This window comes from Phaenicophaeus curvirostris, chromosome 10, assembly GCF_032191515.1.
Source record: "Phaenicophaeus curvirostris isolate KB17595 chromosome 10, BPBGC_Pcur_1.0, whole genome shotgun sequence".
Lineage (NCBI taxonomy): Eukaryota > Metazoa > Chordata > Aves > Cuculiformes > Cuculidae > Phaenicophaeus > Phaenicophaeus curvirostris.
Window position 1 is genome coordinate 7,668,850 of NC_091401.1, and position 13,509 is coordinate 7,682,358.

Below are 13,509 nucleotides of genomic sequence, written 5' to 3' on the forward strand. Positions count from 1 at the left end.
GTGTGTCCCAAAATGAAAATCTGAAAGTAAGGAAGATTGATACTTTATTTCAAAAAATGCCCTATTGTGAGGACAAAGAACGAATGGAAGGAATAGAAGCACTGGAACAGCGGTAGTAAGTAGCCTTACAGTACTTGTTTCCAAGTGTGCATGTTTGATCATTGCAGCCAGCTTCCCTGTGGCTTTCTGGAGCACATAGCTAGATCCTTGGACCCAGATGGAGAAGTTAACTGTTAGTGGAAGCCTTTGCCAACAGCAGCAAAATGTTTAGGTCAGTGCGTTCAGAAGTAGTTCTGATTCTGTGAGTCTAATAGAAAATCCTTGGGAACTTACCATCAGGAACTGTTAAAATTTCCATTGGCCTCAACTTGAGATTGTATTTGATCAGGGAATTGGAGCCAGATAAGTGACGTGTAAGCTACAAAGCTTAAATGAGCTGCCTATTACAAAGGATTTATGGAAAGTACAAACTGGAATCTGTCTGTGAATCAATAACAGGTTCCTTTGGACCTGCCAACCTCTTTTATATTCAGAAAGAGTAGACAGAATACCACTAGGATTTAAAGGGTAGTTTTTACAAAACCCACACGAGCTCTCTGCAAGTTTACAAGGACTTTCTACACCTGAACACACAAGGAAATCTAACTGGAAAGCTGCATAAGCACTGCAAGATGCTTGCTATCAACAGGAGCTCAGTGTCCCTGAATGGTCGCTTGACCTGGGGTGAAGGGCAGGATGCATTAACTGTGGGCAATTTCTGCAGCCCCTAGGTCCTCTTTGACAGTAGATACCTGCATAGCTGGACACAGTTTTCCAATTTTCCTCATTGCTCATCTAGTTCCTCCAGCTCTGCAGTTGTTTGCTGGAGGACTCACCCTCAGCCTCAGTCTCTGGCAGCCTCTCCCTCCTGCAATGCAAATTATTTACAAAATTCCAAACGAGACAAAATTTTTCCAGAATTCTCCAGCTGCATTCCTTTTTAGCACTGCTCCTTTCCTTCACATAGCTGTGGAACATACTCACCTTTATCCTCCCAAAGCCTCTACACAAACAAGGAGGAGGAAAACTCATTAAAGGGAAGGTGTGCCTGCTAATTCAGTTACCTGCTCACCACCAGTGGTAGCCCGGAGGGCCAGCTGAACACCCTGGCTCCAGTAACTCCTCCTCTCAACTGATATCTTTGCAGAAACTTTTACAATTTTGAGCAGCAAGGAGTGAAAAGGAGCAGGAGAGGGGAAGCTTGCGACTTGGGTATCTGGCATATCCTGTAGCTAGCAGCAGACAGAATGCTACAGATGGAGCTACGGTTTGTGAAGGGCAAACCAGCAGTCTGCTGTCTGTGCTCTCGATAAGAGCTCACAAACTTGTATTTCTCCAGTTATCTGGTAAGTTCAAATGGTGTTAGCATAGGAAGAGGGAATTTTAAACAAGGTTCCTGTCATCCCAGGAGAGAAAGGTGTTACTCTAAGAGCTCCACATGCTCATTGTGTTCCTGCAGTGTTTAGAAATACTCGGTATTTGGTGTGAATGAGAATGTTTTAATACCTCACAAGAAAGTAAACTGTTTATTTGGAGAGTGATCCTCAGCTTTTAAAAGAAGGCACTTTCTGACAAGTATTTGATTCCTACAAAAGCACTGCCAAGCTCCCTTTATACTCACCTCTTTTTCTTTCCACTCGCTTGTTCTAGCTACATGTCTGTAATCCCCAAATACAAAGACTGTTTGTTTCTTCAGGTGCATGTGATGGACAATGTGGTGGCAGCAGGACCTATGTAGATCTCACCCTCGTGTAAGAGGCATAAGGCTGGGCACAATATCATTCTCTCTGCTACAAATACTACATTGTTTTGGTTGGGAAAACAAAGGTATCTTGATGCGATATGCTGCGATGTTATTTTGCTGTATGCTGCTGGATCACGTGGTTCAGGCACATAATTTTCCGTAGTCTGGGGTGGTTAGGCTTGTACGGATGTCTGAGTGGACAGCAGGACAGTGGAAGGACTCTGGCCAAGGTTCATCCTCCAGAAAGCAGCTGCCTGAAAATTAGCACAGAGCAAACAGAGCCAGGGCGAGCGGCTTCATTCTCCATTTCAAGGTGGACTGTGGGTTGTGCCACAGAAGTAAGGAAAAAGCACTAGAGTAAAAGCAGCCTCTGCACTTTCTGGGAGAAGGTGCTACTTTGCATAGCCTGTGTCTGAATTCCACAATGAGGTTTCATAGCACTGTCTTGTGTTTTGTCTGAAATAGATAACCTTACTATTTTGGGGGGTGTTGTTACATGTTCATATGACAGGAAGAGTTAAATTTATTTTTAATAGATTTTATTTTAATTGGAAACATCTGATCATAGCAAAATTCCCACATTAACTTTCTAAACACACCTGTTAGCACTGGATCAGGCAAAACCCAAAGCAACTGCTGCACTCCTCACAGGAAAACTCTGCTCAAGAGCCTCTATCCCACTCTTTGGGGATTTACTTCTTGGGTCCAGTATTCACACAGACACACTCATTCCGTACAACACACCAACCTCGCTGCTTAATTTGGCTGGGAAAGTTAAAATAGGCAGCTTATATAATGATGTTTATCTTTACATCAGGAAGTCAACTAAGAAGCTGTTAAGCTGATATTATATAACCCAGCCCTGATAATAGAAAGTGTGGAGGAAGATGATCTAGGTTGATGTGTGTCATATTGGGAGTAATTGTTAACGGTTATAATTAATGGGTTTGTATGCTTTTGTTTTTGATGTCTTGCAGCCTTGCAGAAGGTGTTGGAGCTTTAGCAGCTAGGCACTGAACCTGAAGTGTTTACAGAAATTCCAGTTACACTATGCTACATGTTAGGTAAATATATTCAAATAAAACATTCTAAATAATGAAACATAAGTCATTTATCATTTCCTATAATGTTCTACTTCCTGAGGCTGCTCACACAAAATAATAATAAATAACAAATAATTAATAACAAAGAAAATAACAAAACTCACTCTTTTGTAGGACTGTGAGCTGCCCTGAACTGAATAGATATTCCTTGTCACAAGAACAGAAGAAAGATGAGATGATTTTCTACACGTGGCACACAATCCCTAATTGACCAAGATACCAAACAACTTCAGAGCACACAATTTGCACAAATTTGGGGGGGGGGGAAGGGAGGTATATATTTTATGATTAAAAAAAAAAGCCCAAACCAGTACTCTCTTACTCTCCCTTTAAGCAGGAACATGTTTATCTACTCGTCATACTCAGCTGGACTCTATAAGAATAAAAGCATCCTTGTATTTTAATCCAGATCGAAGTAACCTAAACCAAGTTTCAGTTATGAAAGCAAACACTGGATCAAAAGTTCACAAATTAAAATGTGAAGCTTGTATTACTGGGGAAACTGAAACAATCAGGGATGTGTAAAATGATCCCATAAGAATTCTATGGATTAGGATTAATTAAATGAGCTGTGATTTTTAATCAAACTTTACCGACTGGAATAAGGTCAAATCTTTCTGTGTGTGACAGGCAGCAACTTATTTTACCCACTAGAATAAAGATGACAGAAAAGAGTAAGCTGGTATTATGACTGATAACAGTATATATTTTACAGTCATGTGACTCATTGGGTTACATGACACAGTAACTGCACAATGTAATGAAAAGAGCAGCTTTAATCATTAGTAGCCTCATGAAAATTAGCTATATGTAGTAGCTTTTGCAGAAAAAAAGACATACACTACCATGCCATGCTTTCATTCAAGCAAAACACTCCTATAACAAGTTGTCTGCATCTCATAACCCACAGAACTAACGGACGATAAGGAAAAGGTGCTCTCCTGAAGACAGTTCCTGGAAGGTAAGGCTGTAGCATGCGATTCAGTCTTATCAGACATCAGAGAATCCAGATGAGTGAAGGCCTAATGAACAAGTTAGTTTTACTCAGGGTTCATTCCTTATTAGCCAGAGGAAATGAGGCTTCATTAGTTTCATTGCTTCCTCAGTTAGCTGTGAAGCATCACATTGAATTTGCAGGGGAAGTGAAATAAAAGCTTTTCTGCAGCTGTCAAAGATCCTTTTTTAAGTAACTATTCCCAGCTCTGCATAAAAATGGGAAATAATCTGACTTGTATACTACACGGTAACTGCTATACTTTATGGTGACTTTGGGCATTAAGCCGATAACAAGCATAAGATAGAAAGGATTAATTTTCTTGTTCTGTTTTCTTTTATTACTAACTCCAATATAAAAAACTCTTGTGTTTTACCCATTACTCTTCAATGTAAGAGTAATTGTTTTTACTGAAGTTAATGCGTTAGATTCTAGCAACATGCTACCTTATGTGCCAGTGTCCAACCTGAATACGAAAATATGTACCGGTATTTATTGAGTTAGTCTATCCCACCTTCTGCAACAGCGTTTGTCTGAGCTCCTTATTTTCTTAGCCATACTGATAACTGTAACCTCTTGCAATGTGGTAATATAATATCCGCTGTTCTTTTTGTCTTGTTTTTCAAACGGTTGTTGCCGTGTTGATTGGTGTATTCTGTCTGGATCTAGTGAAAGCCTCTTGAAGTCACCTTTTCCGAGTTCATCACACCTCTCCAGTTAGTGTGGGTTGTCAGCTGCAACACATCTACTTTTACTGCCATTTTGAGCCATCCATGTGGTTGTCAACTTGTTCCAGTGGGACTCAAGGGGTCCACCAGGTAGCTGGCTTGAAATTGGACCCCTGCGTGTCATGTTGACCTGTCTGTAGCCAAAGCATGATTGCTGCAAGACGTAAAAAGCCTGAGAGCATTCCTGTTCCTTGTAGTGAGGTTCCAGCCACAGAGGTGACATTTCTAGAGCAGAAAGAGCCATTTTCAACGTGGCATCTGGCAGCTGCCTGCTTCAGGTGGTAGGAGCTGGTGTACAATCAGGTACAAATTCCTGATAGGCGTCATTACTGTGATCATTGTCAGAGCAGGCTGCCTGCAAGCCCTGATGTAGTTTATCAAAATGGAAAAGCATTGTCTCTGTTTTAACGGTGGGTTTGTAAACAGGATTTGTTAGCCTCTTGCACAGGGCCTGCACAGCTGGCACAGGCTAGGATCAGGTGGCTGTTATGGAAGTTTCTCCGCATCTGGACAACCCTCCTTGCTGCCCACACTTCCCTGCTCTCGTATCGCACTTGCCCCGCTAAGCACCTCATCCATCAACAGGCAGAGCAATAGGTGTGTTGTAGCAAGCTGTCTGCCCCTGCCAGAGGTCGTGTCCCGGACAGAGGGTTCCACATGGGCTGCTGGCAGCATTTGAAAAAGATGAGATTTTAGTGGTGAGATCGGAAGGCAGGGAGAAGGGACCATTGGTCAGATCCTCAGCTGCTTCTGCTGCCAAGAGGGCTACAACAGCAACAGGCTGCTTCTTGGCATAATTGCTCTGGAGTTCCTATGCTGAGGGTCATTCTGGAGCACAGCCAGGACATGTTGAGCACTGCATAATGCTGACTTGTGTGCGGGCCACACCAAGCACGATTTAAGTACAAGTCTTTCTGTGTGCTACCTATAATGATTTGATTTAAATGAAACTGCTTAAGCTGTTGCATAAGTGATGCTCTGGTTCATACACAGGTTTTCCCTGCCTCTATACAATTTCCTAAAAACTGGAGCCTGAAAAAAGATGATGTGTACTACAGGACAGTTTTGCAAAAGTGACTCTTACCGCAATGTGCTAGTAAAATTGCCGTTTTCCATTCATGAGCTACTTTCTGTGTGTGCTGGAATTTCAAAACCACTTTATGTACTGAAGTTTAATACTTTGCTTTCTGGTTCAACCACTTTCAATCAACAAATTTACTCCTAGAACTGAAATAGAAGTGCTGGGAACCAATGCTGCTCTCTGAGGTACAATAAGGCTCACCTAATTGCTTCCTGGCTTGCTGATCCCTCATCCTGACCCCTTCTTTGATGTTTTCTTTTTTTTTTTTCCTGGAGCATTAGTAACAAATGAGAAATGCTCTCTCAGGGTGTTATATACGGGATTATTTCTCTATCCCCAGCACAATGACCGTATGTAATGAGATTATCTCTTATTTAAAATAAAAAAGATTCAGAAACATAAAAACCTGCTTATGAAAAAGTAATTTCTTTATAGTGGTTCCTTTAATTGCAAGGGAAAAAAAATCTTTTTTTTTGCTTTGTAATAATACAGTTTTGTCAGTCAGCAAAACCAACCTAACTGCTGCAGATGTCTCCTTTCCACCAGCTAAATTTAGGCTGTTCTTCCTCTCCTTCTGTATATATATTCCTCTGACATCAAGAGGAGTATGGAGCTTTTAAAGTACTTTTATTGCTGTTGTAAACAGCACAAAAGTGATGAGGCCAGACGATGGAGGCTTCTGCCAATGTTTCCTCCTGGCATGCTTTCATTTTAAAATATATGAACTGGTAGCAGTTAGTGCCAAAACTCTCAAAGTACAAAAACACAACCAGAAAGGAGGAAATGGAAAATGTGCACTACATTAATTAGCACTAAATGTATATTGTTTTCTTCAATGTGATATGTGAACAACTTCAAAGGATATAGCTGTTAATACAGGAGAAACTCCCGATGCAAATCTAAGTACAAAACACAGGAGTATTGGGGTGGAGGGGGAGTCGAGAGGTCTTTTCAAAACCTGGGTTAGATACATTGCAGTAGGAGCTTTTTTAAGTTTAAGATTAGGACTTTGCCACAGCCAAATGTAGTCTTGAATTTTAGACTTCATATTTGCAAGAGTTGTTCGAGAGATTCTTTTTAGGCATCTGGGTACACTCTTGTATGTTGTCTCTGAATCAAGAAAAAAGTGTTAATAGAGATGCAAACTTGGATCAAAACAATCCCATTAGCAGGATTTCCTTTGAAGTTTCAAGTCTTTCTCTGCCTCTCCTATGCACATGCATACTGAGTTTGAAGTGTTTTAGATCTGAGGTTCTGGTTGATCATCAATCTGATTGAGAAATAAGCAAGATCCCCCCCTCAGTTAAAGGATTCGTGTTACCCTGAAGTTCATCAATTTTAATATACATTTTCCCTTTACTGGGGATCTAGGAATCCTCAGCACAAGAAGGCTATGGAGCTGTTGGAACAGGTCCAGAGGAGGGTTACAAAGACACCAGAGGGCTGCAGCACCTCTGCTATGAGGACAGGCTGAGAGTCCTGGGGTTGTCAGCCTGGAGAAGAGAAGGCTCCAAGGAGATCTTATAGCAACCTTCCAGTACCTGAAGGGGCTACAAGAAAGCTGGGGAGGGACTGTTTACAAAGGCTTCTAGTGATAGGATGAGGGGCAATGGGTATAAGCCTGAGAGGGGCAGATTTAGACTAGACATAAGGAAGAATTTCTTCATGATGAGGATGGTGAGGCACTGGAATGTGTTGCCCAGGGGAGTTGTGGCTGCCCTATCCCTGGAGGTGTTCAAGGCCAGGCTGGATGGGGCCTTGGGCAGCCTGATCTAGGGGGATGCATCCCTGCCATGGCAGTGGGGCTGGAACTGGATGATATTTACGGTCCCTTCCAACCCAAACTATTTTATGATTTACCTCAGGGACGTTCCTACCCAAGCCACCCAACTCTATGCTCTGTCTCATCTTGGCTCTCTCACAAAAAGGCAAGCTCTTTGCACTGCCTTTGAAGGCACCTCATTACCATTTCCCACCAATTTCGAGGAAGCAGCTTGAAAGCCGCTTCAGGTGGGTCCACAAGTTCAGCTGCCACAACCCAGTTAACTTTCCAAACGTGCGAGGCTTTCCACGCTTTGTCCCCCCCAGCACCTTTATGCCACCCAATGTCCTCCATTAACCACCTCAAAGCTACGTCTTTACTCTCCTCCAGCAGAGCCCCCTTCCCTCTCCCCCCATGCCTGAGGAAAGCCCCGCAGCAGGTGGCGCCCGGGGGATCTGAACAAGCTGGACCGCTGGGATGAGACCAATGGCAGGAGGTTCAACAAGGCCAAATGCCGGGTCCTGCACTTGGGGCACAACAACCCTGTGCAGCTACAGACCAGGAGAAGTCTGGCTGGAAAGCTGCCTGGAGGAGAAAGACCTGGGGGTGTTGGTTGACAACCGACTGAATATGAGGCAGCAGTGGCCTAGGTGGCCAAGAAGGCCAATGGCATCTTGGCTTGGATCAGAAACGGCGTGACCAGCAGGTCCAGGGAGGTTCTTCTCCCTCTGGACTCGGCACTGGTGAGACCGCTCCTCGAATCCTGTGTTCAGTTCTGGGCCCCTCACCACAAGAAGGATGTTGAGGCTCTGGAGAGAGTCCAGAGAAGAGCAACGAAGCTGGTGAGGGGGCTGGAGAACAGGCCTTATGAGGAGCGGCTGAGAGAGCTGGGGGTGTTTAGCCTGGAGAAGAGGAGGCTGAGGGGAGACCTCATTGCTCTCTCCAACTACCTGAAAGGAGGTTGTGGAGAGGAGGGAGCTGGGCTCTTCTCCCAAGTGACAGGGGACAGGACAAGAGGGAATGGCCTCAAGCTCTGCCAGGGGAGGTTCAGGCTTGACATCAGGAAAAAATATTTCACACAAAGGGTCATTGGTCCCTGGCAGAGGCTGCCCAGGGAGGTGGTTGAGTCACCTTCCCTGGAGGTGTTTAAGGTGCGGGTGACGAGGCGCTGAGGGCCATGGTTTAGTGATTGATAGGAATGGTTGGACTCGATGATCCGGTGCGTCTTTTCCAACCTGGTGAGTCTATGACTCTATGACGCGCCACTCCCCCTTGTCCCGCCGCGTGGGGACACCGGTTTCCCGGAGACGGGGACTCCGCCCGGCTCCCCTGGGCGGCGGGGCGGGGCGGGGCCGGGGCGTTACCGGGGCGGGGCCGCGGCCCCTTTAAGGCGGGCGGCGCGCACTCACCTTGCCCCCGCCCCGCCCGAGCCGCGCACTGATTGGGCGCCCGCCGGACCCGGTCACGTGACGGGGGAGGGCGGGCTGGGCTGGGGAGGAGTAGCGGGGGGGCCGTGGCGAGGGAGTGGGGGGTGCGCGCGTTCCCCACAGCCTCCGGGCCGCCATTTTGCCCGGAAAGTTTGGAATTTCCGAGCAGTGCGAGCGGGAGGCGGCGGGAGCGCCACAGCCCTGCCCGCCCCGCTACCGGCCCCCTCTGTCCCGTTCGTCCCGGCGGGCGGCCCCGAGCGGAGGGGCCGGAGGGGGGCCGGCAGGGGGAGCCGCGCTCTGTGTCGTGTGTCCCCCCCCTTTGTCGCCGCCCCGCCCGGCAGGGGGCGCCGCCCCCCCCCCCCCCCCGCCGCCTCCTCCACCTCCTCCGCCACGAGTCCCGCGCAAAGTTGGCGCGCCGGCCATGCCCGTCAGGAAGCAAGGTGAGCGCGGGGGGGCGGCGGCCGGCGGGGCGCGGGGCCCGCCCGGGGGCTCGGAGCCGGCCGGCCGCGCTGCCCCCCCCGCCCCGGGTCAGCCCCGTGTCCGCTCTCCGCTTGCAGATACGCAGCGCGCCCTGCGCCTCCTGGAGGAATATCGCTCCAAGCTGAGCCAGGCGGAGGACCGGCAGCTGCGGAGCTCCATCGAGCGCGTCATCGGCATCTTCCAGAGCAACCTGTTCCAGGCTTTGATAGGTAAGCGCCGGCTCCTCGCTCTTAGGGTCGGTTCCCGTTCGTGCTGTCACTTGCGGGGCTCAGAAGGGAAGGCGTTTCGCCTCTCGGTTAGAGACCGTGTGCTGGTTGTCCCTGTGTTTTTGTTTCGCGTGGTAACGCACGTGCTCTTGCGGATCAACAGTTTGCTTGTTTCACATCCTCACTTTGTTTGAGGCTTTCGACTGGCACAAACGGCTTAGAACTGTTGTACGGCTTTTCCTTCTGAATTGTTATCGTAGATCGGTTGAACTAGAGTGTTTTCCCGCATATCTTTATTCACTTGCACGGTTTCTAAGTACTTTATTCTTTTATTTATTTGAGTTTGTCTGTAACATGTGTATGAACTAACTGAAATGGTTTTAATCTAAGGTGGGATACGAGCAAATCTTACTGCTGAAGAATCTTTTAAAGTGTTGCAAAGTGTGTATCCGAAGTGCAGAGTTAATTTCAAGTAAATGGAAAGAAACACCCGGTGCTTCAGGGAACACTACAATGATCTTTTCTTCTTTGTTGCGTATTAAAGCGTAGGGAAACCGCTGCTCATTCTTAGTTTAGGGCGTTTGTAGTGCTTCACTTAAAGTGATCTTGTAAGTCTTGTTGAACTACTTGCATGTAATTTTGAATTTCATGCCTGTCTGTTTGGAAAAAAACCTGAGCGTAAATACAACCTGCAGAATCCTGACTTTATTTGGGAACTTTTGTAGGGAAGCAGTGAGATGTGGCTTCTTGATTTCTTTTCACTGTCTTTGTAACAGCTAATGAATTAAAGGTCTTTGTTAGTGTACCTTCGAAAGTAAAATTTGTCAAGTTCTGCATCTGTGTCTTTTAACCTGCGTAATTGTACTGTCAATAAACAGTAGCTAAATTTGTTGTTTAACTTACTGCATGATCCGTGTCATACAGGTGTGCATCTTGCGTCATAATACCACAGCTTCACTGAGCCTGTGTTGTGGTGGAAACACAGGCACAGGCAGAACATAAACATGAGTTGCTGCCTATGGAATATTTTCTTCTGGAATATCTCCTTGTGTAGCTTTTCAGAAGATGGTAATCTTGCTGCTTGGGTTGTTTTTTTTTAATCATCTAAGTTTATGAAAGGTAGCTGTGAAAATAAGTCAGTTGCGAAGTGTTTTAGTTAGAGGAGCTCTGTGTGTTCTCTTTAATGCTCAGTTGATGATAACCAGGTCCATGGTGAAAACTAGACATAATCTGTGTGGGATGTGCATGAACAGAATTCACTTATTGAGGGATCAGAATGTTGAAGTCTTCTATCCAAGTTTAATGTACTGCAGTTCTGCTTTCATTTTCACCTGGCAAATTTCAGTGTTGGCTACCTTCTTTCTTGTTCTGTGTGTGTAAGGCTCATGCAGTGCTCTGTTTTCTCCTCTTCATTGAATGAGATACCAGTCTATTAGCCTTTGATGTCCTAAGCTGCAAGATGTGGTTTCTTCTTGTACCCACATATGGATCTTCATTGTTTTAATAACTATACACCTTGTAGTAACAAACTCTAAACAGCAGGCAACTTTGTGTCTGCTGGCTTCATTCTGGGAGAGCAGAAAACAGGAATGTGTTGTTGCCTGGGTGGCTACATGGCCTTTTTTCTAGACTTGTAAGAAGTTGTACATTACAACTGCATGACCCTAGTTTTTGTCAAATTCAATTCATCTGTGCATGCACAATAGGTGTCATGTTTCTTGGGTGTGTTGCATTTACTGGTTCACTGTATGATTGTTTAGTACAGAGTGTAAGCCTATGTTCCCAAACCGTTTGAAGGGTGATCACACACAAGGCTAGTACTTCCCAAGCAATTCATGCTGTCAACTTGAGTCTTTTTTCCTTTAACCTGTTCCTTTCCATGGAAAAGCTTCAGAGAAGTTCTTTTTTTTTGTGGCAGGCTGTTCATGGCTATTGTGTTCTTGGAAGCATCTTTCTTATGGTGTGACTAATGCACAATGGGAGCAAAGAGGGGGGACTTGCTGGAAAAGATGCTATCTAAGGACAAGTTACTAGGAAGACCTTGACTTTGCTCCTGCTTATGCTCCTTGATTTTTTCCATGAACATTTGGGAGCAGGCTGGATGAAGTATTCAGTTATGCTGCATGTTCAGCTTACCTGGGATACGCATTTCCCATTACTTTGTGGGTGATTTTTAACTATATGAGTTATGGTGTATCCTCAACTTAAACAGCCCATGCTGCTGACAAAGTTTCAAGCTCAGCTACCAAATTATTTCTCATATAGAAACATCTCTCGAGTTGTGCTACTTTTAGTTTCTGTTGCTGTTTGTTGGTTTTTTTCTTAAATAAAACTAAAAAAATCCCATTAACTCCTTCATCTGTTTATTTTCTGCTTTTTCTGCCAAGTTACTGTACTAGATCCAAGACCTGCTTTTCCATGATAGGTGAGAATGTTCCTGAAGGCAGCAGTCAGGATCTGCTGTCAGCTTCATGTATCTTTGTAACTTGGCAATCAAATCCTGTTCTTTCAATTGAGAAAATAGACATTACTTTCTACACAGAAGTATATCTTTAGGCTTATAATTTAAGAAATTAATGTTCTTGAGAACTGTAGGCTATAACAATATTTCTTTTATTTAGATACACATAAAGGAATTTAATGGGTGGGGGTTTGTTGGGTGAATTTCCACTGCGTGCTGAAGAATAAGTGGTATCATCTTCTCATTTGAGCCTTTTATTAATTTTTTTTTAATACTATAAACAAAACTTAGTTCAGCCATTTACTAACTTGACCTGTTCTTAAATGTACAATTATGGTTTTAAATGATTTGAATTAGAGCAGTAACTTGTTGGTGGAAACGACCAGTGGTATGAAATTGACATTATCACAGCAATCTTAAGTGAAATAACTGTAATAACTTCAAGTTAGTAAGAAAATTGGTAACCAAAGGAGACCTCCTTAAAACAGTCTGTGAAAAAGCCCATTTTTTGTTTTGTCTTCTGTAAGGTAGTATTTTCCGTTGCCATTGCCTCAACTGGCCAAGTGTAATGATGTCTGTTAATTTAATTAAGTGGATACCAATGGCCTGTAATTAAAGTCTTGAGAATAGTGTCAGTGTTAAGTAAATTTTTTACTGTAGATTTTTATACTGTGTGCTGTCTTGTTGAGCTTGTGATTTCTTCGTTACAGTTAAAATAGCTTGTTATCGATATTCTTCAAGTTGGTATGGTTAGTCAGTTTAAGAGACCGAAGTAAGATATCCACCTATGGAGACATGGGATAGACTTAATTTCACTTTGGTAAAGAATTTGGTATTTGTTCTCAAATAGTGAGGTAGTACTTTTGCAGGTAAGTCCCGCTTCTAATTTAGGCTTTTTTTTACCTTCTTGAGAAGGCACAGGTTCTTATAAAGGTGTGGATATGTGATATAGTTATCTTTTTGAAAATGTGAGAGGAGGGACACTTGTATACATGTTTATCACTTCCAAGGGGAAAACACGTGAAGCAGACTTCTGTTTATACAGAATCTTCTTGTGTAGTTGCAGTCTGTTTTCAATGGCTTGTGCTGTAGTTGACTGTATTAAGTCTTCTAAAATTATAAAAATATTACTATTTATAGCTAGAAACACAAAGTAGTTTCGTACTTGAAAAATATTTCTTTTCCTGACAATAACTCCATTTGCACAGGTGTCGCAAAAAGGGAATTCTAAAAGAGTCTCTACATACCCTGGCAGTGGAGTTGGCTGTGTTGCCTTTCTTGCCTTCTTTCTTGCCTTTTCAGTCTTAGGTGTTTTTTTATTTTATAGCTCTGCATATAAAGACTTTGTAGTATAAAATGGCAAATTTGATTGGTGGAGGTTGAATGTGTTGAGTTTCATATGTGTAAGCAAGTGGTGTTTGTTCTCTTGGAGACCTTTAGCATGAAGATATGCCTTGAAGATAGTGCTAATGCACCACCTATTC

At 44.1% G+C, this 13,509-nt stretch overlaps 2 protein-coding genes across 15 annotated transcripts in view; one reads left to right on the forward strand and one right to left on the reverse strand.

Annotated features, from left to right (window-relative positions):
- Positions 1-8,805, reverse strand: part of ACAP2 (ArfGAP with coiled-coil, ankyrin repeat and PH domains 2) — a 190,530-nt gene extending 181,725 nt beyond the window's left edge. For all 5 annotated transcript variants that reach the window (XM_069865385.1, XM_069865383.1, XM_069865386.1 and 2 more), the window contains exon 1: positions 8,797-8,805. The gene's annotated coding sequence lies outside the window, so the exon portion shown is untranslated. The remainder of the gene's footprint in view (positions 1-8,796) is intronic.
- Positions 8,806-9,231: 426 nt separating this feature from the next.
- Positions 9,232-13,509, forward strand: part of DLG1 (discs large MAGUK scaffold protein 1) — a 152,089-nt gene continuing 147,811 nt past the window's right edge. For 9 of the 10 annotated variants that reach the window (XM_069865360.1, XM_069865361.1, XM_069865362.1 and 6 more), the window contains exons 1-2: positions 9,233-9,318; positions 9,436-9,567. In XM_069865360.1, coding sequence (XP_069721461.1) covers positions 9,300-9,318; positions 9,436-9,567 — 151 coding nt within the window. In that variant the 5' untranslated portion in view covers positions 9,233-9,299. Of the gene's footprint in view, positions 9,319-9,435; positions 9,568-13,509 lie in introns of all 10 variants that reach the window. The other variant, XM_069865378.1, reaches the window with a different exon arrangement.